At 43.4% G+C, this 26,076-nt stretch overlaps 2 protein-coding genes across 12 annotated transcripts; one reads left to right on the top strand and one right to left on the bottom strand.

Annotated features, from left to right (window-relative positions):
* On the top strand, positions 1 to 6,678 carry mlh1 (mutL homolog 1, colon cancer, nonpolyposis type 2 (E. coli)). Its single transcript, XM_031875609.1, has 19 exons — positions 1 to 299; positions 571 to 661; positions 997 to 1,095; positions 1,195 to 1,268; positions 1,383 to 1,455; positions 1,541 to 1,632; positions 1,724 to 1,766; positions 1,920 to 2,008; positions 2,127 to 2,239; positions 2,339 to 2,432; positions 2,524 to 2,677; positions 2,892 to 3,223; positions 4,264 to 4,406; positions 4,650 to 4,758; positions 4,848 to 4,911; positions 4,991 to 5,155; positions 5,250 to 5,342; positions 5,420 to 5,530; positions 5,640 to 6,678. The coding sequence occupies exons 1-19, from the start codon at positions 193 to 195 to the stop codon at positions 5,793 to 5,795; spliced, it is 2,202 nt and encodes a 733-aa protein (XP_031731469.1). The 5' UTR covers positions 1 to 192; the 3' UTR covers positions 5,796 to 6,678.
* lrrfip2 (leucine rich repeat (in FLII) interacting protein 2) lies at positions 5,213 to 25,512 on the bottom strand. Of its 11 annotated transcripts, XM_031875514.1 has the most exons (27): positions 25,326 to 25,512; positions 23,992 to 24,152; positions 18,942 to 19,028; positions 18,429 to 18,488; positions 17,738 to 17,794; positions 17,555 to 17,593; positions 17,258 to 17,326; positions 16,405 to 16,452; positions 16,235 to 16,303; positions 15,880 to 15,969; positions 15,332 to 15,388; positions 14,890 to 14,943; positions 14,702 to 14,758; positions 14,095 to 14,166; positions 13,720 to 13,833; positions 13,280 to 13,321; positions 12,918 to 13,049; positions 12,488 to 12,559; positions 11,452 to 11,622; positions 11,217 to 11,309; positions 10,743 to 10,835; positions 10,003 to 10,104; positions 8,646 to 8,778; positions 8,283 to 8,453; positions 8,115 to 8,194; positions 7,903 to 8,007; positions 5,213 to 7,110 (listed from the first exon to the last, which is right to left on the bottom strand). In XM_031875514.1, the coding sequence occupies exons 2-27, from the start codon at positions 24,079 to 24,081 to the stop codon at positions 7,000 to 7,002; spliced, it is 2,268 nt and encodes a 755-aa protein (XP_031731374.1). In that variant the 5' UTR covers positions 24,082 to 24,152; positions 25,326 to 25,512; the 3' UTR covers positions 5,213 to 6,999. The 11 variants fall into 11 exon arrangements, with proteins under 11 accessions (XP_031731374.1, XP_031731392.1, XP_031731383.1 ...); XM_031875532.1 differs by lacking the exon at positions 12,488 to 12,559; XM_031875523.1 differs by lacking the exon at positions 14,702 to 14,758.
* Between the last annotated feature and the right edge of the window lie 564 nt (positions 25,513 to 26,076).

Here is a 26,076-nt window from a genome sequence, read left to right as displayed (position 1 = left end):
CCTGAGATTTTGAGGGAGAGTGAGAGTTCTACCCTTTTCCTCCTCTCTGATCCAATCCATGCTCTGTTTCTTGTACAAGCTGTGATGCTACATTAAAGCCTAAATATATACATTTTTAACCGTATTTAAGTGTATTCGCCGCTATTTTCTGCGGTTAAACTGCCCTGAATCTTAGTCAGCAGCACTGTAAACATGGCAGGAGTCATCCAGAGGCTCGACGAGACTGTTGTCAACCGGATTGCTGCAGGAGAGGTTATCCAGCGTCCTGCCAACGCCGTCAAAGAACTGATTGAAAACTGGTAACTGACTAGCTACATGGCACAGTTATGTTTCATAACGTGAGCTTAAGCTAGGTGTTTAACAAGTGGCTTAAATATCCTGCAGTGGGACCAATACAGGTGACAATATGGCACGACCGGTGTTTACAACACGTTTGTGGCAGAGCCGCTTATCAACAACACCTGTAACATAGTCTATGGTGACGTCATAGTCATGTGACACTGCGAACTGATGATTCAACTTGAAATGTAACAAGGCTGTATAGTAACTAACTTGTATCGTATGTTCCAGTTTGGATGCCAAGTCCACCAACATCCAGGTGACGGTGAAAGACGGCGGACTGAAGCTCCTCCAGATTCAGGACAACGGCACCGGCATCCGGGTGTGTGTGACAGGGGCAGCTGTGAAGGCCCACAGCTGTTTTGGATGGTTGGAAAAGTGTCCTTCAGATGGAAACTCATGCCATGCCATGACTTCCCTTTGTGATAACTATAGAGTTTAACCAAAAAGTTAAGACACAACAGAAAGGACCTTGTGCCCTCCCTAGTATCCAGTCTGGTCCTCTCCACCCCCATTAGTTCAGATTTAGTGGTTTGTTTTTGCACTGCCAAGAGAGTGTGTGTGCACACCACTGGTAGGTGGGTCTCTCTGTGCCACTGTCTTTTAACTACGCCGTCATTTTCTCTGATCAAGCCGTCTGTTCTATTTCCGAGGCAGAGAGAAGATATGGACATTGTCTGTGAGAGGTTTACCACCAGCAAACTCCAGACTTTTGAGGACCTCTCGGCTATTGCAACCTATGGATTCAGAGGAGAGGTAGAGCTCTGGAGCAGCAGCAGCAGCCTTCAGGTTATTACACGTTGACGTACATCTTGATGCGAGTACGTCACATCTGTTGCCTGTTCTTGTTTGCAGGCCCTTGCTAGTGTGAGCCACGTTGCCCATGTGACCATAACGACTAAAACAGCTGACGCCAAGTGCGCCCACAGGTATGCTAACATTTGAAATCATGCCTCACTCATCTACTGTCTCGCCTCCCTTGAAGATTACATGCACATTACAAGGGGTAGAAAGTAACCAGGCGATGTATCGATTGTCTGCAGAGCCAGCTACAGCGACAGCAAGCTGAAAGGTCCTCCCAAACCATGTGCCGGCAACCAGGGAACCCAGATTCTTGTGAGTTGTGGAGCACATCAACTTTTACTGACTGACGTTGATGGATGTTCAGAGACCTACAATAGTTTGCTCTCCCTGCCTGCAGGTGGAGGACCTCTTCTATAATGTGTCCACCAGGAGGAAAGCTTTAAAGAGCCCCAGTGATGAGTACTCCAGGATTCTAGATGTGGTCAGCAGGTCTGTGATCTTGGCTTCACTACGTGATTCCTGCCCTTTTGATGAATGCCACTGTGTTTGGATAACTCGCGTTTCCATGTTTATTTTGAAGGTACGCCATACACAATTCAGGAAAAAGTTTTTCTGTCAAAAAGGTGAGATGTGCTTTCTTGTAACGTTTCGTTGACCGTGATTGGCTCCACAACACCGGACACACAAAAAAAATCACCTCTGTATTATAGATGAGGGTGTGAAGAATTACTCTTTGCTTAAAAGGAGAATATTATTCATGGCCTTCTTTTTTCCAGCAAGGAGAGACTGTGGCAGATGTGAGGACTCTACCCAATGCATCTGTAGTAGATAATATTCGAGGAGTTTTTGGAAATGCAGTCAGCAGGTATTAAGCAACAAAGAGACAAAAAAAAAAAAAGATATGCTCTGATGCTCTCTGCAGTTCTGTGACCTCTTATCACCGAAACTCCGACTGCATCATCGGCTCTGTGGTATGTTCCCAGGGAGCTGATCCAAGTTGGCTGCGAGGATCAGAAGCTCGCTTACAAGATGAAGGGCTACATCTCCAACGCAAACTACTCGGTCAAGAAATGCATCCTGGTGCTCTTCATCAACCGTACGTATCACAGGAAAGTGAAAATGTGGCTCACTGGTGCAGATAGTTTAATCCTATTAGCGCTTTGTTGAATGGAGATTGTGATCTGTGATGTCTCAGATCGTCTGGTGGAGTCGAGTGCTTTGAAGAAAGCAATTGAGACAGTTTACGCTGCGTACCTTCCCAAGAACACGCACCCTTTTCTATACCTCAGGTAACTTAACGCGCATCTGTCTGTTTTCTACAACGCATTCTGTTACGGTCTACTTCATCTGATATCCACCGCTGCTTTCTAATCCCCACAGTTTGGAGATCGCTCCGCAGAATGTGGACGTCAATGTCCATCCCACAAAACACGAGGTGCATTTCTTGCACGAGGACAGCGTCATCGAGAGCGTTCAGAAGCACGTCGAGAGCAAACTCCTTGGCTCCAACTCCTCACGCATGTACTTCACTCAGGTATGTTGACGGCCGGATCACTATCTCTGCGAAGATGCTGGCATCGTCACCGCAGCGATAGATCTGACCTCTGTCTTTCGTGATGATAAAATATTTGCACTCCGCCCAGAGATCACCTGTCACTTTTACACTGTATCCATTTTTTTCCCCTTTTTAAAAAAACTTGAATTGTGACAGTGTCGAGATGATTCATACACTGCGTGTTCTTGTGCAGACGTTGCTGCCAGGGCTGTCGGTCTCAGGCGGCAGTGAGGTGAAGTCCCCCGGCGCCGCGGCAGAGTCTAGCGAGCGAGTCTACGCACATCAGATGGTGAGGACCGATTGTCGCGCGCAGAAGCTGGACGCCTTCCTCCAGCCGAAAGAGAAGCCGCCACCACCACCTGACCCCGAACCAGCCGGTCCCAGCAGCACGGGGGCTGCGACCAAAGCCGCCCGGCCCGACTGCGTGGAGATGGAGGTGGATGACGCAGAAATGCTGATGGCCCTCGCTGAGCAGGAAGCAGAGGGGTCAAAGGGCAACGAAGACGATGCTAACAGTGCTCAAAGGTGAAAAAAAGAATCCCGCCAGAGCTACATTGGGTGTGCCAGTATGTGTGTTCAGCAGAGGATGAAAGACTAAAGTCAGTGCCATCATGATTAATCCAGATCAGGACGGGACAAGTCTTGATGTGTGACTAATCCTGTAACATCAGCAAATCCGTACATTGACGTGCAGCAGAGGCGTTGAGTAAGAGGAAGAATGCAATAGTAAACATGTGTCATCGCTCATGAGTGACGTCATCTCCCTCTGGGCCAATCGGAAACGAAATATCAACTTGTTTTTACCTGTTGCTGACATTATAGCAGCTAATAGCTAGTAGCTGTTTTCAAAGCTTCACTAATAAGTATTTTATTTGTTACAATGATGAACCCTCTCAGAATGATCAAACCTCCACAGCTTTCTTTTAGCTTATTGTTTTAGTTTAGGGAATCAAATTAGTCTTCGAGTCCGACTATTCTCATTAATCCAGTTTTCTGCTAAAAGGTTTCGATAAATCCAGTGAACACCACCGGCTTAGGGGAAGAAAAGTCAAACATCCTGTCAAAGACTGAGATATTTCTCTCAGTAGTTGTTAGAAACCCAAAACTGGAAAACATTCATCAGAAGGCCACGACTCCAGATGAGTGTTAATGTTGCCCCGTCACTGCTGGATGTGTGATTTGGTAATTCTTTGCAGTCTCTCTACAACTTTAATAAAATGACCATATGGCAAGTTTATAGTCCTCAAATGTTAGATCTACTCTGCCCCCTTGTGGCTGAAAAAGTAACTCATGCCGCATACATTTTTCAGGTACTTGTTGCTTCTATTATGGCGAGGCAAAAAATATCTGCCGCCCATTAAGAGTGTGATTACATGCGTACACATTTTCACAGCCCGTTACGGGTTATAGTGTGTCCACTGTCAGCTTGTGTGACTTACTGTCTGGAGAGTACAGGTGACTGTAAACATGCAGGGTGCACTTTACGCTGGAGGTGTGTGTGTGTGTGTGTGTGTGTGTGTGTGTGTGTGTGTGTGTGTGTGTGTGTGTGTGTGTGTTTGACCCAGGAAGCGACCCAGAAAAGAGCAGCAGCAGCCGGAGGAAGAAGTAGACGAGGACCTGACGGCTGCAACTGTGCCCAAGAGACGAGTCATCAAACTGAACAGCGTTAAAGAGCTCAGAGCTGAGACCACTGAGAACACACACAAAGGTAAACAAAACATGCATCATCATCTATTATAGCTAAACTGTTAAATCCGCCAACAAACCCCGTCTTCCCCTCTCGCAACTCTATACTTCCCTGTGATTGTACTCTCTTCTCCAGGCCACAACTCATCTCCACAACTACTTTTATGCAACTTCATGTTCATGCCTTATCTTTAAGCATAATCTACAACTCAAAATATATTAAATCTCACTTGCTTATGTACTTTTTTTTTTTTTTTTACTCCAGGGCTTCAAGAAATGCTGCAGAACCACTCGTTTGTGGGCTGCGTCAACCCACAGTGGACTCTGATCCAACATCACACCAAGCTGTACCTGCTCAACACCACCAAACTCAGGTCAGAGCCACAGGACACGCACACTGCTATGTTACGTTGTTTCAGACTGCTGCTCTATGTCCCACTTCACTCTCTTGTTTCTGCTGCAGCCAGGAGCTTTTCTACCAAATACTCATCTATGACTTTGGGAACTTCGGTATACTAAGACTGTCTGTGAGTTAAGTCCAGATTGTGAATGGTTTGTATGAACTGCACAGGTTGTGATTTTAAATGGCTGATCATGTGCATTCAGACACCAGCTCCACTTTATGACCTTGCTATGCTGGCTCTGGACTCTGAGGAGAGCGGCTGGACAGAAGAGGACGGTCCTAAAGAAGGCCTGGCTCAGTACATAGTGGACTTCCTGAAGAAGAAAACCGAGATGCTGGAGGACTATTTCTCCATCGAGATAGACCAGGTCAGTTGGGACATTGTGGCGTTTGTCTGGGGGGGGGAGAGAGAGAAAGAGTTGTTTTTACACATGCTGTAAACCTGAGCTTTGTGCATTGTAGGAAGGCAATCTAACAGGGCTGCCGTTACTGCTCGACAAGTACACGCCCCTCATGGAGGGCCTCCCCATGTTCATCTTGCGCCTGGCCACTGAGGTGAACCGCTCTCCTCATTTATTATGAGATTCTGTAAACAGACTATCTCAAGGCTTCTGCTTGCTGGTGTTGTGCAGGTGAACTGGGACAATGAAAAGGAGTGCTTCAGAGACTTGAGCAAGGAGTGCAGCATGTTCTACTCCATCAGGAAGCGCTACATCTTAGCGGCCCAGCCGGGAGAGGAGCAGGTGTGCAGGAACACCAGACTCACGTTTAAAACAATGCTAGAGCTAGACACATTTTAAACTTCCTTTACAATAACGACAAATAATTGAACTGACGTGATTCTTGTTTCAGGAAGCTGAGGTAAACTCGTGGCGTTGGAAAGTTGAGCACTTCATTTTCAAAGCTTTCCGAACCCTCTTGAGTCCTCCGAAGAACTTCAGTGAGGACGGCAGTGTGCTGCAGATCGCCAACTTACCCGATCTCTATAAAGTATTTGAGAGGTGCTAAATCTGATCACCAAATCAACCCTACATGCTGCTCTTTTTTTTTTTTTTTTTTTAATACTTGATTTGTTCTGTAAATAAAATATTTGTATGAGAAAAGGCTTCAGATGTTTGAGTGAAAAACAATATTCCTGTTCTGAATAACCTATTTAAATGTGCCAAGGCTACACATGGTTTTCTAAAAGTAAGAATTGAAACATGCTGCCAGGAAAAACAGAATTGTGTCACGAGTCCCCTTATGAAACCTAAAATGTGCCAACACACTTGCTTGACTTTTATTACAGCTACATGTTCCCCGTCCGTCTAAAACACGTGAGACGTTTGGAGGAAGCAGAGCTCTGTGAAGGAAATGAACACCGCCACGAATGTTTCCAAATACCTTCTGGACAATTACACTTGAAACACCTAAAAGCATGGAAAATGAAACAAACCTGCAAATGTATTTCCATGACTTATGCTATAGTAACAGTCTCTTTATTCCAGTCACATGGTCTGTAACTAAAACCAGAGTAAGAAAAAGAAGATTCAGATGGTACACACTTTTGTAAATTACACATTTATTTTCAAGAAATCTTTTAAATATTTGAAAAATTTCAATGAAACCGCAGCAGAAACAGTTTGTTTTACATATTTTTCAAATAATGACTGCACCTTTTTAAATACATCTTTCTGTACCAGTTAAAAACAATTCTTGTTTCATTGAGCGGCGCGAACCCCCGGTCTCCTAGTGTGAAAAGGCACTTCACTGTGAGGGGAAGCTGGGAAGGTGCAAGGCCGGAGCAGCCGTGAGGGTTGAATAGTTTAAAAAGCATCATTATACTCATTCATGCAACTTATCAAAAACAAAAAAACAGTACAGCCAAGCACCCAGCCAGAGAGATAAGACATCTCATGGATAACATGTAGTACAAAGCTCTGAAAAATTAAGTAGCGAGTAGAGAAATTTCCTCAGATCCATCTCCCAGCAACTTTATAGTTTTATTAGTTAAGTTTCTGAGTCATCCCTCCAAAAACACTACCAGACAAAACACACAGTTCAGTTTGTTGCCTGTGCTACAGTTGTTTTTTTTGTTTTTTTTTAAGTGTTTTTGGTTAGCTACAATTCTTAAAGTGTTAACCCTAAAAATGGAAATGTGCTCCAGACGCAATATGGCAGTCAGAGGTCTGAGGGGCGAGTTTAAGGGCTTCTGTGGTGACGCTGCCTTGCCTCACTGCTGTGACAGGAGGGCGTTCCTGTTGGCTTTCATCTTCTCAAGGCGTTTTACTAGATGGTTGTTGGTCATCTCCATCTCCTCGGTCTTATCTAGAGCTGTGCGCAGCTGTGGGGGGAAAAAAGAAAAAAAAAAGAAAGAAAAAAAAAAAGAAAAGGTTTATATTTAATCTTAATTTAGCCTGGAAAGACCCATTGAGATCGGGGGCTCAATTTTGATGGCGCTGTGGTTCTGACTCCCACAGGCAGCACCCTCTACTGGACACTATGGGTAACACATTCAATAAGTCTTATAAATTACAAAACAATATAAAAAACACCAACCATCAATAATACATTGTAACATATCAATAATAACCAAGGATGTTATGGTTTTACTATTTTGAGCATTCATAGATCTCAACATCAAATCAATTCAACAAATCTTTGAATTTGCCCAAAAAAAAAAAAAAAAAACAAGGGCCTTCAACTTGATGGTCTCTTGAAACTTACTCCAGCTTCTTGGTGCGCAATATTTAAAAGAAGTTTTTTCACAGTTCCGTTCTGACTTGAGGGACCTCAAGAGCTAAACAACCCTGACTTCTTGGTCTGGTAGCCATTAGAACACCATGTAATGAGGGATGAATAGATGAGGGTCCGGTAGGAAGCAGGAAGTAGTTTGAAGCACAATTAACTAGAGAGCCGAGTACCCGATCACGATAGAGACAGGTGGAGACATTAATTAGCAGGAAGCGAGAACCTTGATCTCTGGAGAGGATACCGTCACATGCAAGGGGGAAATGATGCCGACAGCAGGTCAGTAGTGTTTAGACATTTGTGAATGACTGAACCAGCGATGGAGTTATATTCAGCCTTCTTCATTTCAAGTTTTATATTATAAAGCACTAGTCGGTGTCTTTACCTCTCTTTGAAGTTTCCTTTTTTCTGCTTTAAGTTCGTCCTCTACTTTCTCCGAGTTGTCTGCTGATGACTTGTACCTGGACACTTGCCCTTCAAGTCTGTTAATCTGGAAAATGGAGACAAAACATACTTAACTTCTTCATATCTGTATTAGATTTCTATAATTCACTACTACTATTATTTAGTTTGACAAGACATTTATTTTGAACTTACATTTTGTTCCATTGTACCCATTTCCTGTTCTGCCTTAGAAAGCTTGAATTTGTATTCACTAATCTGTCGGTTGGCATCTCCTACAGAGAAGAACAGAAACCAGTGAGTTTGAAAATACAAGTATTCAAACAATCTGTGATCAGGTACATAATTATAAGGCCAACTTACTCTGCATCTCTATAATGTGTAGGTCTGTACCGTTCTCCATCCTCTCCCCGTCTATGCACGTACTGTCCATCTTTGTGTGCTTCTGTCTCTCCTCCTCCAGCTGATTCCTCAGCTTCCTGATCTGAGCCAGCAGTTCATCTTTCTCCTCTGCCAACTTCCGTAGCCTGACATCTGCAAGACGGATGGAAAATACATTAAGCTGATGCAATTTACTGTAACATGGAGAATGCTGATTGTACAAACTGGAGTCGTCTTTCCCATTACAAGCTTTGGTGCTTGTAACCACTCACACCCCCATCAGATCAGTGTATTTAGCCTTCATGTGAAACGCTCATGTGGACAGGAGCAATATCCCCGACTCACCCAGCGGGCCCTCTCCTGCAGACTCCAGCACCTGGGCGGCCTCCTGGGAGACCACAGTGATTCCTGAGGACAGAGGCTCATGGTTGACATCTCCATTAGGAGTGCTGTCTGGGATGATGATCAGCCCATGTGTCTGTGGCGAGAGAACACACGTTTACTGAGGACCGGTTCCAGGATATGCACAGATTTCACTTTCTTTATATACTACAGCCCTCAGCATGCATGAGAGAAGACAAACAGTTCGATGAAAAATCAAAAACTTGAAAAAGTAAAAGGCCATGGTAAATGACAATGATCTGTAGGACGAACTGAACAGTCAGTTGTCTGTGGCTGTTCAAATGTAGGGTTGCACGATATACGGTACCGGTGGTTATTAAGGTTATTGGGCGATAAGCAAGAAAATGTAATTATTGTTATTGTACATCAGAGATTGAAACAGTCTTGAGGTTATATTTTACTCTCATCGAGTAATCTGCCAGTAGGGATGAACGGCTTGTGCGGTCTGCACGAGCCTTTGCAGAATTGTGACTTCTTCACCCGCCCTGCTCGCAGTAAACTCCCCTCTTAACCTGCAGCCATACGGGGGCTTCTTATGCCTCTAGCGTATCGCTATGAACAAGCTAAAAACTATGGCTGATTGTAAGTAACAGCCGAACACAATCAGCTATGCATCTTAAAATGAGTTCTTGTGGAACAGCCAGCCACCCCCCTCTACCAGACGGTGTTGATCTGCACAGCAGTGAGTGTCTTCACACCAGCAACAGAGCATGATGCCACAGGACTGTTGTAGACAAAAATAAGGGTCCCTGATACACATGTGTATATATATATGATGCGTGTAGCTTAACACTGGCGGTCTGAAGTTGCATTAACCAAAGCCTGACGGCACAAACTAAAGACCCCCGTTCCTATTCTAAAGCCGTGTCTGGATTTAAAAAAAAAAAAAAAAAAAAACCATTCTGAATCTCTCGTACGGTTATTTGCAAATCATCTCTTCGGCATTGTTACCATGTGATAAACAAAAGCAGATGTGGACTACTGTGTGTCTACGTACAGTGACATTACATGCACACCCATTATAAATAAGAAATCCACCAGTAATTGGATATAGTACACTGTAGTCATGGTCAAGTACCAAATGAATTATGGAAAACCAGCCAGTAGTGAGTCAGTTGTCAAGAAAATGAAATGGAAAGAAAAACAAAGACTGAGAAGTAAAAAGTGCGACACAATAGCAGGTCTGATAGCATCTACTGGCTTAGTTCCAACCAAAAGGAAAAGTATAAAAAGCAGTTTTGGGGCCACCAACTCATTCCTCTGGTCTTGTATTTTCTGCTGGGACTTTAGGAAGACCTACCTCTCCTGCTTTGGCCTTCCCCTTGATGTCAGCAAGCTCATCTCTGAGCTCGTCTCTCTCATTCCTAATGCAATCAAAGTACTCTTTCTGCCTCTCTAGGGCCTGGCCACACAGACGAGAAAAGACAAGAGAGTGGAGAAGAGGCAGAGGAGAAGTTTGATCCACTGTGGACAGACATGCAACACCACAAGCTACAGCAAGACATCTCCCATGCACAAACATGAAGTGACTGAACGTCACGCCAACAAAAAAAGACATAGAAACAAACAAACAGATGAGGAGATTAAGAGAGCAGGGACTGAAGATACAGAATCAGTGAGGAGGTCGATCTTTTTGACTTTGCACTTTGTGAAAACTACAAATAACTATGATGCTTTCATCACCAAGAGTCTGACTTCATGACCTAACCACAGGTGGAACATGCATGTCATGCTACAATAGTTATTTATTTTTAAGTTGACATTGCAAACTAAACAAAACAATTTCTATTCCACAGGCTGCCCACTGCAGACTTTAACACGGTGCCGGTGCACTTGCATTGTCAGCTGAGGTCGCGGGATCCAAACCGACAACCCTGTTATTTCGACATGCAAAATTCCATACTGTGAATGTGTCCAGGTATGTGCTAATGCCTAAAGGATCTCCAACATGCAGACACGGCATGAAAGGCAAAAGAGGTGGATGCACAATCATCTTTTGCCTCCCATGTTCTGTCGGAGCACCCCTGTGGGACCTCCTACCCCAATCTTTTTGTCCTTCCAGTTTATGGTTTCCTGCAGGTCAAACGCCTCTCTGGTGAGGGTGTCTAACTTAGTCTGCATTCGCTGGCTCTCCTGGAGCGGCGTTGGGAGCAGTGACAAGACGACAGTACAGGATAAGAACAGAATAATTGAATGGAACAAATACAAAAATGAGAGAAAAGGCACAGGCGAAACACGGTGAGAGGAGACTAATTTGAGGAGATTATGCTGAGACAGAAATGATGATTGAGAGTCAGATAGGACAATGAAACGGAGACAAACATCAGAAGGGACAGAGAGGACCTAGAGGCAGGCAAATGCCAATCAATCCTTATCAAGTTCCTGCAGAACAGAGCCTCCTCTGCAGCCTGCACAGAGGCACCAACACCTTTCAATGTGTTGACAGAATAGCAGTCCGATGTGCTCACGCTGGCAGAAACAGGTTTTTTTTTCCTAATGGGAGGGCGGCCTAACCTCTATCAGCTCATCTCTCTGGCGAATTCCCTCTTTCAGTTCGTCCTGTTTATGCTGCAGGACTGTACACGTGTGCTTTTGTCTTTGTAGTTCCTGAAACCATAGACGGAACATTTCAGCCACAACCCCACCATGTAAATATTTAGCATTTTTTACCTGCATGAAATAGATTCCTGACATGTGGTTTAATACTAAAATAAGCTTCGGATCTTTTCCTTTTAACAGGCAATTGCACCTTTGTCTTGTCTTCCAGCTCCCTCTTCATCTCAGCAGTTTGTTCCTCCATCTCTTCTATGACGTCCTTTAGTGTGTCCACTTGATAGATGAGGTTGCCTTTGTCGTTGTCCAGCTGTGCATTCGATACCATGGCTTTCTTATATTTCTCCTCCACCTCGGCAAGTGACTCCTGATAAGGGTGGGAGCATGTTAATAAACAGTAAATTGGTTTAAAGCTAAGCTCACACATGCAGTACATGCACCAGCTGGGCTCTCGGGTATAAAAACAATTCCTTTTAACAGACATTGGCCAAACATACTACACACGTCTTTTTTTTTTTTTATAAATGTAACATTGACTAAAGGTATAATTCTGTACCACATTTTGTGGAATTTGAAAACAGGTCATTTGTGACTAATATGTGGTGCTATTGATCACGTAATAATTAAAATGCGCTCAATCACTAGCAGGAGTGAAACAAGGCATTGGGGTGAAAAGGGGATCTGAAAGAGAGAACTACAAGTGAACAACCAGGAAACAAGATGGTGAAAAGTAATCTCGCTAAAGTGCATCAGCAGTATCACACTCTACCAAGAACACTAAGGGAGTCAGGTTTGTTAGTGAACTACTCTTATCAATAAAACATACAGTGTTCTTTCTAAAAGCGAGAAACCGCTGAAAGTGACTGCAGGAGTCAGCCAGAGGGTCGTCGTACACTGTGGGTGGTAGAAGAGCATCAGAATTGAAAGCATGGCTGTTATTGGTCAGCAGGAGGAGCATTTTAACTCTTCTTCTGAAACAATTTGAACCCAGTTGAATTGTGGGGATGTCTTCATTCAGGCCACGACCAGCAAGTTGGATCAAAACAGAAAGTGAGGGACGATCATGCAAAAGAACGACCATACGCAATTCACTCTGGGAGCATGCAAAGACACAACTGTGGATTTAGGAGCTACAGAGGGGTATGAGTGGGGAGGCAGGGGGGGGGGGGGGGGGGGTATTGACTGCTCCCAGAGAACAGGAGAAGGCATGCTGTGAGATCAAGCCCCTCTACCTTCAGCTCTTTAAGCCCTTGCATGTACCGCCCTTCTACATCCTGAATCTGGTCCTTTAGTTCATAGATATCCTGTAGAGCAGATGAAAGGAACGGTCGGGGTGAACTGGGGCATCAGAGGGGGGGATGGGTTCAAGGGGAGAGAACAAAGCACCCGTGCTGCCATCTCAAAAACAATCTAGCTGGCATACACCTGACCAGGGCACCCAAGTTTAAAAAAAGTTAACAAACATTAAAGCAGAGAGGGCAGAACAGAGAAAATGCTGTGGAAGGTTTATATGCAGAAGACATGTAGTAGCATCAAACTCTATAACAATGTGATGACAGACATCTGGTACAAGTACAATCGAATTCATACGAGAGCATTTTTTCGTCAGTATATACAGTAAACTCTATAGAAGTGTGACACCGTGTGTATTGTGCGCCTTACCCTAAGTTCACTCAGACTGGTGTCGGGGTCATAAGCGCTACCCGTGTCTGCGCTGCCCCGTCGTGACGAGGTGCCACCCAGTGATGCTAACGTGGCTGCCGAGAGGCCCGGTGTGGCACATCGGGAAGACGGCTGAGAACACAAAGTACCACAATACTCCAGTCAGGAAAAACAGCGCAGCACAACTCAGACAGGTTATTCAACACCATCGCCCTTAAGTGATCCTGCCAAATTCAAATCCTCATAGGATAGGCATAGAAATCAACTTATTGTTCGGTGTGAGATTAAACTTACTGACTACTGCATTGCTCAGTGAAGAATTTGAACGCATGAAGTAAAAAGCTAAATCATGATGCACTCACCCGACTAAAATCTGTATACTGCTTGTCACATTTGTCGTCCAGCTGAAATAAAGAGAAGAAATATTATAAAAACAGATCATCAGTATTTTGAGAAGACCCATCCTGTGATGTCATGCTTGGAGTCGTTTCCGCATCTGTAAATCAGGGAGTTAGTTCAGGAGTTAGTAGGAGTCTTGGATAAGTGCTGCATGTTCACAGATCATAAAGAGTTCACAACCAAACGAAACACTGCGAGTGAGTGAATCACACCACTATTAAAAGAAGATTCTTTTCTTTCATGCTGCTGCACACACTGCAGTCACATCCACTTCAGTTGAACTTAAACCACCTAACGTATTTATAGTCAAAAACACATGGTGGGATGAGTTTTGAAAACCAAATGTTATCTTTCACCATGCATCACTGGGGTTGCACTTCTCAGCCCACCGTTGTGAACTTACAGCGTCCAAATCCGGGATGCTCAAATCATCAAAGTCAGACACAATACTGCCTCTCCGGTTGGTGCGGCTGAAATAATCAGCAGCCGACTCACTAATGTCCGAGAAGTCAGACGACTGCTTACAACACACAGAGGAGGAGGAGGAAGGTATGGACAGAGAAACAAAGGACAACAGAGGGCCAAAGAGTGAAGACCATCAGTGAGGAAAGAAACGGAATATACAGTCAGAAGAGAGCACTGTTCAAAGGTCAAGGAGTTTAAATGGCTCTTGTGCGGTACAATAGAATGAAACAAATAGTTTGCAAAGCTTAGATTACTACAGTGATAGAGTAGAACATCAGTCTAGACTTCGTACAGCCCGGTCCCTACAGCTCACCACACTGTCCCTGCGGCCTCTGCTGAAGCGATCCTGGGACACGCTGCTGACAGTGTCATCATCAGAGGAAGACTGAGAGGAATACGCACACACACACACACACACGCACGCACAAGATGAGGAGTCAAAGTAACGTAGGATGGACACATGCCCAAGGCTTTCTACGACACACACACACACACACACACACACACACACACACACACACACACACACACACACACACGTTCAAAACAGCAATCCGTAGACATCCAGTAGCAGTCTCTGTATTGAACAGATTATTGGATTACTCTAAAGACTCTCACACTATACGGAAGGCTGATTCATGCAATTAGGAACATTTCGTCAAATACACGAACTGGAGCAAAGTTAGACAAGACAATCTTGCTACAACATCTTAGCCTGCACAGCACTCCTTAATACACACACTTTGATGTCAATCAACAATGCTGTTCCCTAAAGCAGGCTGTGGGTGATCAACACCGTCCCTATGAGGAGGGAGGCCTGCTGTTGAGAGGGGGCGAGGGGAAGCTTGTTAATAGCGGGCATCTGTGTGCGTGGTGTAATCTGACATCATGCAGGGGTGGCGGTGGTTTGAGGTGCTCACCACGGGGCTGCTGCGGGTGGAGCTGGCTCTAGAGGAGTAACAGCTGTATTCAGAGGGCTGCGGATGGGAGGAGGAGGACATCACAAGGGATCAACATGAGGACAGACTTCAGGCCACATGCACAACGGTTAGCTGCTGTGGTGGTGACATTGCTTTAACGCTGTTTGACAAACATTCAGAAGACTTACAGGTCTTGAAGTGTATCCCGAGCCGCTAAGACCGGCATCATTGCAAATAGAGGCCTGAGGGCACACGTGGGAGACAATGCAGGGCTCAGCAACACACAGAGGGGGAGCATGAATCTTTGGCGCACTAGCTAAAGAGACAGACTCTCTGGGCCATGCAATAAACAGAAAAACTCTGCATTTCAAAACATGAAGTAGGCCATTTGTTTCAGTGCTCTACAACAAAAGCCCTGGCTTCACGCAAACTTCTGCCTTATCTAAAGGAAGCACCAATCTCTGGCCACCGCCAAGAGCTCAGAGTGTCCAGGAGCTAAATATAAGCAGTCCCAGCCACCCTGAGCATCCTATCAGATGTATGTGGCCACGAGAGGGGGGAATGTTTACTTCTGAAGGCAACATGAGGCATACAGAGAGACGTTGGCGACTCAAGTGGACGGAAACTGACCATGCTGTAGCTGCGAGGCAGCCCCGTGCCAACGGTGGAGGAGGAAGAAGTGGTGGCCTGTCAGAGAGGAGGGGAGCCGGGAAATGTCAGTTTAGAGGACAGAGGAAAGCTGTGCTTGGAGTGTGAGAGACTAAAGAGCTGCAGAAAAGGGAAACAGGATGAATGTTTCGCTGAGCTTGTAACTTTTAGGGGGAAAAGTGTTGAGGAGCAGGGGGGGAGGGGGGGGGGGGTCAGGTGACACTGTGGAATGTTTTAATACTGGTGAAGAACCACCTTTGTCAGTCAGCAAGTAATCTACGTAAATTCAAATGATCACAAGAACTGCTTCACAGGGGTAAACTACACCAACCTCAAAACCATGATTTTCTCTTTGCCTTTATGACACAAACAATGTCTCTTATTGCAGTTATACAACACGTTTGTTATGCATATACGTAAATGTCCAATAAACTAGACCATGCAGATGGTAGTATACTGCTTCAACTGGCTCTGATCAGCCTGTGTATGAAAAGGGTTGAAAGTTGGACAGCACTGTCAGGGGGACCGACCCGAGGCCGATAGGTGGAGGTGGAGGGAGGAGGCGTTGGTTTTGTCTTCGTTAGGCTGGAGTAGTTCCTTTGATCGTGGTAAAGTCCAGTCTGGAAGGGTAGTAACATAACGTTGACCTCAAAACAAACACCAACATAACAATTTGTATCCTCAAGGGTCAGACTACCATCTTTTTCAGACACACTCAACATGGCTTGGCCAACATCTACGTGACACTTCACAAGACAATAAATAGTCAATCTTATCACGGGTAAAGTCGATCAGCAGTAAATCATCACGGCAAGCCACCATCATTAGTCGACACTGCCTCCATGCTCAAGGCTGCAGAAGACACACAAACAGGGGTACACTGACCAGCAGGTCTTTCTTCGAGGAGCTGGATGAGGCCCTTTTATGGCCATGCAGGTCACTGTACACAGAACTCTGTTCAACCCACAACAAAAATTAAAAATGAGGCAAAAGGACTAGAGGAAGAAGCAGCGTAGAAGCAGTGATACACAGCTGATCATCACATAGGTACATACAGTGGAGCGGGAACTCTTGAGGGTGGAGCTAGAGGAGAGGCCATCAGACTGAAGAGAGAACAGGAGTCACAAGAATTACGACGATTAAACAGCTGGGAAGCCGTTAGGTGCGCGCTAGCAGAAACACACTCCACGCGTCTCACCAACAATATGTTAGTTGTTCAACAGGCAACAAGTAATCCAACACGCAAGCAAACGCTGCATTTCTATATGACCGGTCAAGAACAAAAACATCTGTAAGTGTCACTCTGACAATTATGGTGGTTGTGTGTTATTATAATGTTGAAAACACAGTCAGCCTTGAGTTTGTTGTATCAACAGGTGCAAATGCAGACGCTGCCTACGTAATCCTGCTGAAAACAGCATTGAGTTTCTGTGTTTGATGAGAACTGCACTAAATGTCTCTTCAAGGTAAACATTCCCAACACTTTAAAAGCTGAACAGTCTATATCAAAGTTTAGTGTCAGCACATCAGAATCACACAGCAAAGCATTCAAAGATGATTCAGGGAGAAATTCATTGTAGAGAATAAAGTACAACAGACAGTGGCTTCAGTGACACGTCTCTCTCCAGGTATAACCTAATCTTTCGTAGGTGAATCGCCGATATGAAAAGAGAATAACTGGAGCAGAAGTAGATGAGCCAGACGAAAGGAAAGTGGAAACACCAAGGAAATTTGGAAATCTTAAATCAGCTGTTTGTATCCAAGCATATCCTTTTGAATCAGAGTGAATTCTGCTTTGCACGTTAAAGTTAGCCAGACATGAACTCCAGTTACATGCTGAGAATCAGTTCATCCAATCAATCAGTTGCCAAACTCCACATGTATACACATTGTGCACTCACAACGCACCAACACATCTTTTCTATGGGAACTGGATCGACTGTTAGACCCCAAGTCACGTGTCGCCGATGATGTTGACTTCAAATTAAAAACAAAAAGAAAAGCAAAGATTAGGAGAAATCTTCACGTTCCAACCATTTTATGCATTGATGCAAAACACTACCAAATAAAAGTATTTCACCCAAATGCATTAATTAAACAAGCACTTCCCTAACAAGAACAATGGCGTTTCACACATCTGTGTGACCCTGTGAGAGAGCAGTCTTAATAAAAAAAACTTCCAGAGATTTATTATGCATTACGCACCCTGTAGCTGCGGACTGACATGACATCATCATCCAGCCCCTGTTGGTGTGGAAACATGGAGTCACAGCAGAGAAGCAGACAGAGAGGAATATGTCTGATGAGACATTAACTGCAGGATTAAAGGAGAAAAGAAGAACGGAAACAAAGGCAGACAAAGAGGAAGCGTGTGGGGGAGATACAGACCCGGCGATGACGGCTGGTTATACTACTACTAGAGCCTCTGGCTTTTTCTGAGTCAGCCTGGAGTGAGGAAGGAAAGTTGGGAAAGATTACAGAGTGAAAATAGAGCGGCAAGGTCACTGCAACGCTCAACAGTTGCTAAGCAAAGACCAAAACATGCAAAACAACTTTGGTGATCATGTTTATAACCAAAAGGATGTCATAAACAATTGCAAATGTTATCCGCTTCAAGCATGGCAGCAAGATTAGTGATACACAAAAACAGGTAATATTGCACATTTGTGTCTCATCTGTTTTTTTTTTTTTTTTTTAAAGGCAACAAGACTGCACCCAATGAAACCTCTGCTTCTCTTTCTTGCATCAAAACACAGAGATCCATTGCATGCAAAAGTTGTTCATCAACATTCAACAGCCTCCATCCTTTCTGAAGCAGCTGGAGGAGTAAAACTTAACGTCCAAACCGCCTACTTGCTTGCAGACTCACCCACCCTAAATAAAGTCAAAGGCCAATGCATGCTCTATGAAAACACACAACCACAGATTACAGTGTCTCCAAAGCAAATACATATTTCTACAGTGAGGTGTAGTCTGGGAGTCAAGTGGAGCTAAATGGTCAGGCTTGACTGGGGCTCAATCCCACACAACAGGCTGGGTTAGTGGAGTGAGCGGCTGCAACCCTCTCATGCTCGCCTACCATCCACTGGTGGATCTGACCCCATTTTCTGGTGCTACTGCTGGAGGAGAAGTAAGAACGCTGGGCAGGGGGAGAAGTGCCAGGAAAAACCAAAAACATACAATCATACTTCACTCAAAACTGCTGAAACGTAAAAAAAAAACTGGGTGACATTCACTTCAGGAATAGAACTTTTGGTTTCATCTGTGGACATGCAGCGCTTTCATTTTTCTTCCTGTGGGTATATATTTATGTATATGAACCGTCAGATTAATCTAAAAATGTCTTTTAAGGCATAAGGCCAAGCAGCTCCTCTGCACTATGGAGGCAGATGAGTAGCTTGCCAACACGGAGTCAGTTAATGTGGCATCTGTCCCAAATAAATAAATAAATAGAGGCGAAAACAAGGCCAGTTTCCATATTCAATCTCCAGTTGATCTGTGCTGAGAGCAGCAGTTATGGTGCATTAGCTCCCTTGATGGGTAGACGGTGCATCTTTGCCGATCAGATCCACTTTTTTTTATTTTTTTATACCTCTTTCTGCTGCCGCTCAAGTTCCTTCATTCGAATATCCCTGGCCTCCGCTCGAGCCGCCCTCTTGGCTGCAAGCCTCGCCTCCGCCTGTAAGACACAACATGAACACACTTGTTAGCCATTACTGGAAACTCGTAAAGGTGCCTTTCTCTGGAAGACGCACCCAGTGAGTGCAAAGGAAAAAAAAACAAAAAACACACAATGAAGAGAATATCTTCAATCAACAACCAATCACACAGTAGGATGTACATGAGTCTCCTGTAAGAGAAAGGAGACCGTGGAAAATGTACATTTCTTCATGGTTGATAAGCCCAGCTTCTTTCACCAGCTGGAAACTAATTAATTAATGATTAGGTTGACTTTATGGAAGCGTTCCATGGTTATAACATTGTAGTTTATTGTTTAGATATATCAAACAAATCAAATTTAAAAAACAAAATGAAAAAAGAAGCAGAACTGCTTTGTTTTCTCATATATACAATCTAGTGGAGAGGACAGTTATGTGCAGCATCAGGATAATGTGTCATGTGTAGAATAAAATGCATTTACTTACTGTAGAGAATACTGCCTTTTAAATGCTCAATACAACAGAGCACACGGAGACTTGTTGGTGACCTCACACTAGGAATAATGCAGTTACCTACAACTGTACAGGTACCTCCGTATATGTTGGCCAAAAAGTAACAAGAAGCAGGAGTACAGAAATGCCAAAGATATATTTGAGGTCAATTAGAAACAGTTACTAAGTCACAGTTCACCCACTAGAGAGCAGTAGAATTGTTCCACTGAACACATTCATATGGTTCCTTATAAAAAAAAAAAAAAAAAAATGCTTGTTCATCCTTAATGTAAAAATATATTAATATTGGCTGATATATTACGATGATTAAATGTTTCACTCTCAAAAAATATTATAAACTTACTAAATCAACTATTGGTCAGGATAGAATATGGACAGCATAAATTCACCACAGAGTTCACACTGTACCGTGTGCCCTCAGCTGACCAGTTTAGTCCGTGAGCCACAGCGCTTGGGACGCCTCATCACCAACATGTGCTAACCATCAGTTCCAGGAGGGCTGACGTACAGACCTCACGGGGGAGATGCCAATAGTGCACAAACAAACTGACAGAGGGGATCAAGGATCAAGAGAAAACAGAGTGTGGTTCTGCACAGTCGATAAACACGGAGGCAATTTCAGAACTAGCTGAACCTATAGCACAAACAAGTGGGACGCAAAGACAAACTCTCCTCTGGGGGCCAGGAGCTCAGCACAAGGAGCTAATTTAGGCAAACGCCTCCACAGCCCTGAAGAGTCACACAGGTGACCATGTATACCATCCTTCCATCACTTCCATAATACCATTTATACGCTCTGAAACTGAACATCCCACCAACAAAGAACGGCACGCTTGCTTATGGAGCACAGGCCTTTATCTGTTGCTAAAAGACAGTCCATAAATACAGCATGTGGTGTACTGTGTACAGTATCGCACAGCAGACAAACACTGTCGGCATTCCAGCAACTTCTTATCTGCACTGCCAGAATAGAAGGCCGGTGTGCATAGGCTATTCCTGTTTCAATACCAGCCTGGAGTGAACAAACAGTTTTATAATAATGATGAACAACCACCCATATTCAGGTTATTTTTGCCTCCAAGCCTAGTGTTGCATAAAAGGAATAAAAGTAAAGTTAGGGTGATGAGTGAGGTACAGTAATACCCATTTAGTAGCCAATACATAAATCTTAAATTCCATCATCACTAATGACTTATATCGAATGATTTGTGATTCCTTTTTTGTGTACTATGTAAGATTTTCTTTTGTAAAACTGCATGAACACCTACGGTTAAATGCCCTTTTATGAACGAACGTTCATGCACTGTGGGGTAATTCCTACGGCCGCTCTGTGTGATTTTGGAATCTAACTGACGGCCAAACATTTACAAACTTGGTACAAGGTATATTAAAAATAAATAAATAAATAAATTTAAAAAAAAAGTACATATGCGAGGGTATGAAGAGAGAGCAAATGAGAAAGCAAGCGATACGGCCAACGCTGTGCTCTGCACCTGTTGAGCAGTCCGACAGTATGACCCGCTATGCACAGCAGCACAGCTGAGCGCTCTGTCTCTGTCCTATCTATAGCCCGGCCCATCCTGCCCCGGCTCCGGCTCTCTGACGGCGATATCATGAGGCTGGAAGGGTAACCTGAGCAGCCGAAAGTTCACCATCAAACACACCTACAGCAATCTGGGCAGTACGAGTCCAGCAATCCTCTATGAGCTCATCTGGAGTGCTCCCAACAATGAATTGTGTATACTGAGCTAATACCCCGGTTAGGGTAGCACCAATGAAATGAATTAAACTGGTAGGAAATAAGCTTGCAATAGGTATATTAAAAGGAAGGTGCTGATATGTAAACAGAATGCTTCAACATCAATGAAATATAATACAGAATTGTATCTAGCAATAAACCCAGGCAGGTTTAACGACAAATACACTGCTTATTGCTAAATCAACAAGTTACTTCATTATAGACATCAAAAAGTGAAGACATACTACTACACACAAATACAAAAACGTATATCTTCAGCTTTAAAAAAAATAAATAAATAAAAAAAATAAATAAATAGGCCTGCACAGTCACTCCATCTTATGTTAACAGCTTAACTTTGGTCTCTTTTGCAACATTAAAATGACACCAGACTAATCCTTGAAAACAGTCATTGCTTGCTTCTAATACGACAAAAACATGAAATTTTAAATGTCCAATAAAATTCAACTAGTGTTAAAAAGCTTGCATTGACAGGGGGATGAAGTCTGATCAAACAGGTAGTCCTTGTCCATCGGTTGTTCACAAACACTAAGATGTTCTGTCTGCCGACAGTCTACAGAGAGAGAAAGTGAAAAACTTTCCATTACAATAATGACTTGATATCACAAATCATATGAACTATGAACTATAGCTTCCACAAAAAACACACGCACGCACACACACACCCTTTGTACACTGACAAAAGTCAATGATTGCCTTGTTCAAGTACCATTCGCTCCCTTAGATCCTAATCTGAGGGACAACAGGAATGAGATGATCATCTAATTCTAACACATGGCCACTGTCAGATTACTAAGCAAGCTGCTGGTATTCAGAAGGACTGAGTGGCCAGAAATGGAAGAGGCCTCAGAACTGAGCTGTGGAAGGTGTAGGCTCAAATTCACAGTCATTCTCAGCAGTGATTGGTGCCAGGCGCAGGCAGGCAGTAACTCTTCCTAACCAGGCACAGACAACACAAGGCAGAAGCTGCAGTGTTTTGAAGATTTGTTTGAGAGGCTGGCGGGTTAGACACTGACCGCTTGAGCTCCCTGCACCGTTGATCCGATCTCTGCTTTGCTCCACAAAGAGATTCAAATTCAAAACCTGACTGGGAGGGTCAGATGACTCATGTTTCTATGACCGCCTGCATAACTATAAAGAGAGCAAATGGAGCCGTTGTGCTTAGTGCCCAAGAGTGAGAAACTGCACAGATAAAAAAAGTATTCTTAAAATGGGCCAAGGCAAATATTTAAGAGAAGACAACTTATCCAGTGTTACATTTCTACCTGTAAAAACAAGAAATAATGTGACCATATAGCTTCAAAGACAATCTGCAGATAATGTGGCTTTTTTTCCCCCCTTACACCTGCAATAAAAAGAGACATTAAAACTCTGAAAACTGATCTTTGCATTTCATGTTGTTGGCTACCTCACTCTGAAAAAAGGCAAAGGAATGGCAGCCCTGCTGTGGAACAAAATGGAATAATCCCAGGGCATGTCGTTACAGGCTAGGCAGCTTCTCTCCCCCAAATGAAAACACTACAAGTCAAGTCAATCTCTCGGCAGTCCAAACCAGCTGTCTCCACTCACTTGAGCTGAAATACATCAACCATGGAACCTGAATATCCACATTTAAGTATATGCGTCAGAGTCTCATTTGCTGACACGACTATGACCGCCACGTTTCAAATCAAACACACGGGTGTTGAATGGAGAATTTAGCAAGCAAGCCTAACACGCGACACATTATTTAGCAGTTTGCATTTGAATCTGAAATTGCTCCCAATATTCAAGAAATCTACCCAGAGCTGTTCACAAACAGTACAGACGACAAATCCTATTAAACTGCAGAGATAGTCAGAGTTCACTTGATTACCAGAACTGCTTATGTTTACGCCATCACTTGTTAGTAGTCCCAATATATCCCTGTTGTAATGAATAGTTTGGTTTTAAGAAGAACACAAAAGAGAATCACAAACCACTAATGTTTGAAAGATACAAATATAGTTGAATAATTTACCCAATCTTTAGAAAAACAAATTACCTGGACATGATAAAGAATAATGTTTTCTGCAAATATTAGGGAAAAAACAAACAACCTGTCTGGCACAAAATGCCAATCCCAAATTGACCATATTTAGATTTTTTCCAATCCATTTATTTGAGTTATTCAGAGTCAATTTCATAAATAATACTTTCGTTTTTTTTTTTTTTTTTAGAAAGGTATCACAAAATAGAAACGCTTAACATTTAGAAGACGGTCAAAGCATTTTTTGTGTAGTTAATGATACAACATTGACTATAGATGCAACTGAAAATATCCCATTTAAACATTAACGTTTTCAAGCTTTGGCAATACATTACATTTAGGTTTTAGCTAATAAGGGCTCACTTTCAGCCCCAGTGCAGTGTCAGCCACTAATATTCATTAATGCATATAATGGTTTCATCTGTATAGTCATGATCCCTGTGTTTTAAACAGAATGGTGCTGTGATGGGGCTGCTGCACAAATTAACGACATCCGAGACTGACAAAGCAATCTTCCACCTATGCTTAAAAAGCCCATCATCTGGAGAAGGATAAACAAGACAATTTGAGCAGGATAAAAATTACATTAGAATTGATTAAACATTGCATGAATAGAGCAATGTAGGGAGAATATAGCCTAGATCCATTCCACTTTGACCCAAATTAGAAAAAACAGGGTGTATATGATGGAGTTTGAACTTACCTCCCGAGCAATGCTACTCAAAGCCTCATCCTCTGCTGAGAACCGGTCTTTCACGGGGGCACGCTTTCTACCAGAGCCTTGTGTCCCCATGTTGCCTCTGCAACTGTAGCTCCACCAATGATGTGCAAGGCCAGAAAATACACAGAAGCGTATGTCGACAGCTGCAGGAAAAAAGCAGAGACAAAAGAAGCGTATTCTAATAGTCTGTAAACAAAGCTAAGTTAGGGAATAATGTGATGTACATTCTTCAGTTTCAACTACATTTCATAGAGTATGATTTTATTCACGCCAATCTCACTAACAACCCATACACTCCCCATCTCCCATGAACCAGCTTTAACGTGACATGCAGGACCACTGCATCCTTATAATTCAGCATTTGAACACAGCATTCAAATAAACAACAGCTACTGATGTTTACAGAGGGAATGAGTATATAAAGCTATACATTTGAAAATGATCTGAAACCACGATTGTTTACTGGCTTGCATTAGCTGGCATTATAGTATTCTTCATCATCGACATGATGATGTATTTGAGGAACATCTTGACAATATTGGTGACATCACAGTAACAAAAGAGCACTATAGCTTGCTGGTAAAGACAGGGGGAACACGCCTAGTTTAGAACCCAGCTGAGTCAGAAGACACAAGAGAGACATGAGCACTCATTGAAGACGTTTGATGATCTGAACCCCGTGGAGCCATAAATCAAATTTAATAGTTTGACCACCTCAGCGTCCCTTGCTAACAAATCAATGATAAGTCATGGTCAATATACAACAAGATGATAAATTACGTAGCTTACGTTATTCAACCATCTTCAGCTAACTTACTGAAACGTTAACTCGGGCAGTTTTCCAACCACAGACAAATCTAACAATATACCTAGACCATGGCCATAGGAAAGGGATAGAGTTAGGTTAAAAGGTATCTCAATGTACTGCTCTGTGAGCGTTAGCTAGCTAATTATGCTAACATTTACGTTGACTAGGGTTAGCCAGCTCAACTGTATGCTAACTAGAGGTGCTAGCGTTAACTAGCATTTCGTCCTCTCGGAATTCTCGTTAAAGAGTTAGCTAGCGTCACCTTTTTAGGTTATTCCTCCGCCACCGCTGAAGCGAGCGCTTTACAAAAACGAGAACTATCCACACATGTACTTGCCCCAGCAATGACCCCCAGCACCGACGACTATCTCTGGGAGCCAACGCTGATCTAGCTGGGTAGTTAGCTTGGCTAGCCAGTGGGGCTAACCTCGACTCTCCTGAGAGGCAGACAGGGCAAACTGGCATTGATCCTCCCGTCATATTCCCCATCCCAAATATGTAACGTTACCTCCGCGACACCTTCAAATCAACCGCGACACTGCCAAGGCGTTGTCCCTTTCTCCAGGAGGTTTAGGGGAGAGCCATTCAGAGATTGGTAGTGTTTTTGTCCACACTGACAGCTGTCATCAGTCCGCCTTTCCAGCGCTTTTCACTGCCCGGTGGTTAGATACAAAGGTCCCGGATGTTGGGAAAAATTAGGGTGTGATGCTGCCTTCATGGCCCGTCAGACACGTCGTAATGCCAACAGTTATACTCGACTGGGAGAGAGCGGTTTTCCATTGAGTGATAATGAATAGGTCTGGTATAATAACATGCTGAGTGACTTCCCACTGTTTTAGATTAAGGGGCTGACAGCATTGAAATTGGAAACAAGTAATGACGTTAACTGCTGGTATTATTGTGACTATATGAATACTCGACTGTAATGCACAATTATACTTCGTGCGTGGACCCATATAACAGACTTATATTAATCTTTTTTAATTCCATGCATTCACAAACAACACAATTCATTTTGTATTACAGGTCGCAAAATATGCCTAGTTAATCAATTATTATATCACCTGTTATATTGTATAAAGCTTAAAATTCTATATTGCTGATCAACTTATCTTGTTTATTAAAGATCCATATACCTTTGACACTAAATCAAAAGAGGATGGCAAAAGCAGTCTGCTTTGTCGGCTAATTACATTTTGTCCAGAAGAGGGCAGTAATGGATAATGAATTATTCTTGGTGGCATACTATATTTAAACAA

The sequence above is a fragment of the Anarrhichthys ocellatus genome, unplaced genomic scaffold (genome assembly GCF_004355925.1).
Source record: "Anarrhichthys ocellatus isolate YVR2014 unplaced genomic scaffold, GSC_Weel_1.0 scaffold3, whole genome shotgun sequence".
NCBI classification, from domain to species: Eukaryota; Metazoa; Chordata; class Actinopteri; order Perciformes; family Anarhichadidae; genus Anarrhichthys; species Anarrhichthys ocellatus.
This window is presented reverse-complemented; position numbering and strand designations above follow the sequence as displayed.

Bases quoted from the DNA above. Each gene is read 5' to 3' on its own strand.
- lrrfip2 (XM_031875514.1), bottom strand. From the start codon at position 24,081: ATGGGGACACAAGGCTCTGGTAGAAAGCGTGCCCCCGTGAAAGACCGG. The intron at 16,453-17,257 runs GTGCGTTGTGAG...TTCTCTCTTCAG, and splicing joins CCCATAGAAAAGATGTGTTG to TCTGATGGCCTCTCCTCTAG. The intron at 16,304-16,404 runs GTATGTACCTAT...TGGGTTGAACAG, and splicing joins TCAAGAGTTCCCGCTCCACT to AGTTCTGTGTACAGTGACCT.
- mlh1 (XM_031875609.1), top strand. From the start codon at position 193: ATGGCAGGAGTCATCCAGAGGCTCGACGAGACTGTTGTCAACCGGATT. The intron at 1,269-1,382 runs GTATGCTAACAT...GATTGTCTGCAG, and splicing joins GACGCCAAGTGCGCCCACAG to AGCCAGCTACAGCGACAGCA. The intron at 2,433-2,523 runs GTAACTTAACGC...TAATCCCCACAG, and splicing joins CACCCTTTTCTATACCTCAG to TTTGGAGATCGCTCCGCAGA.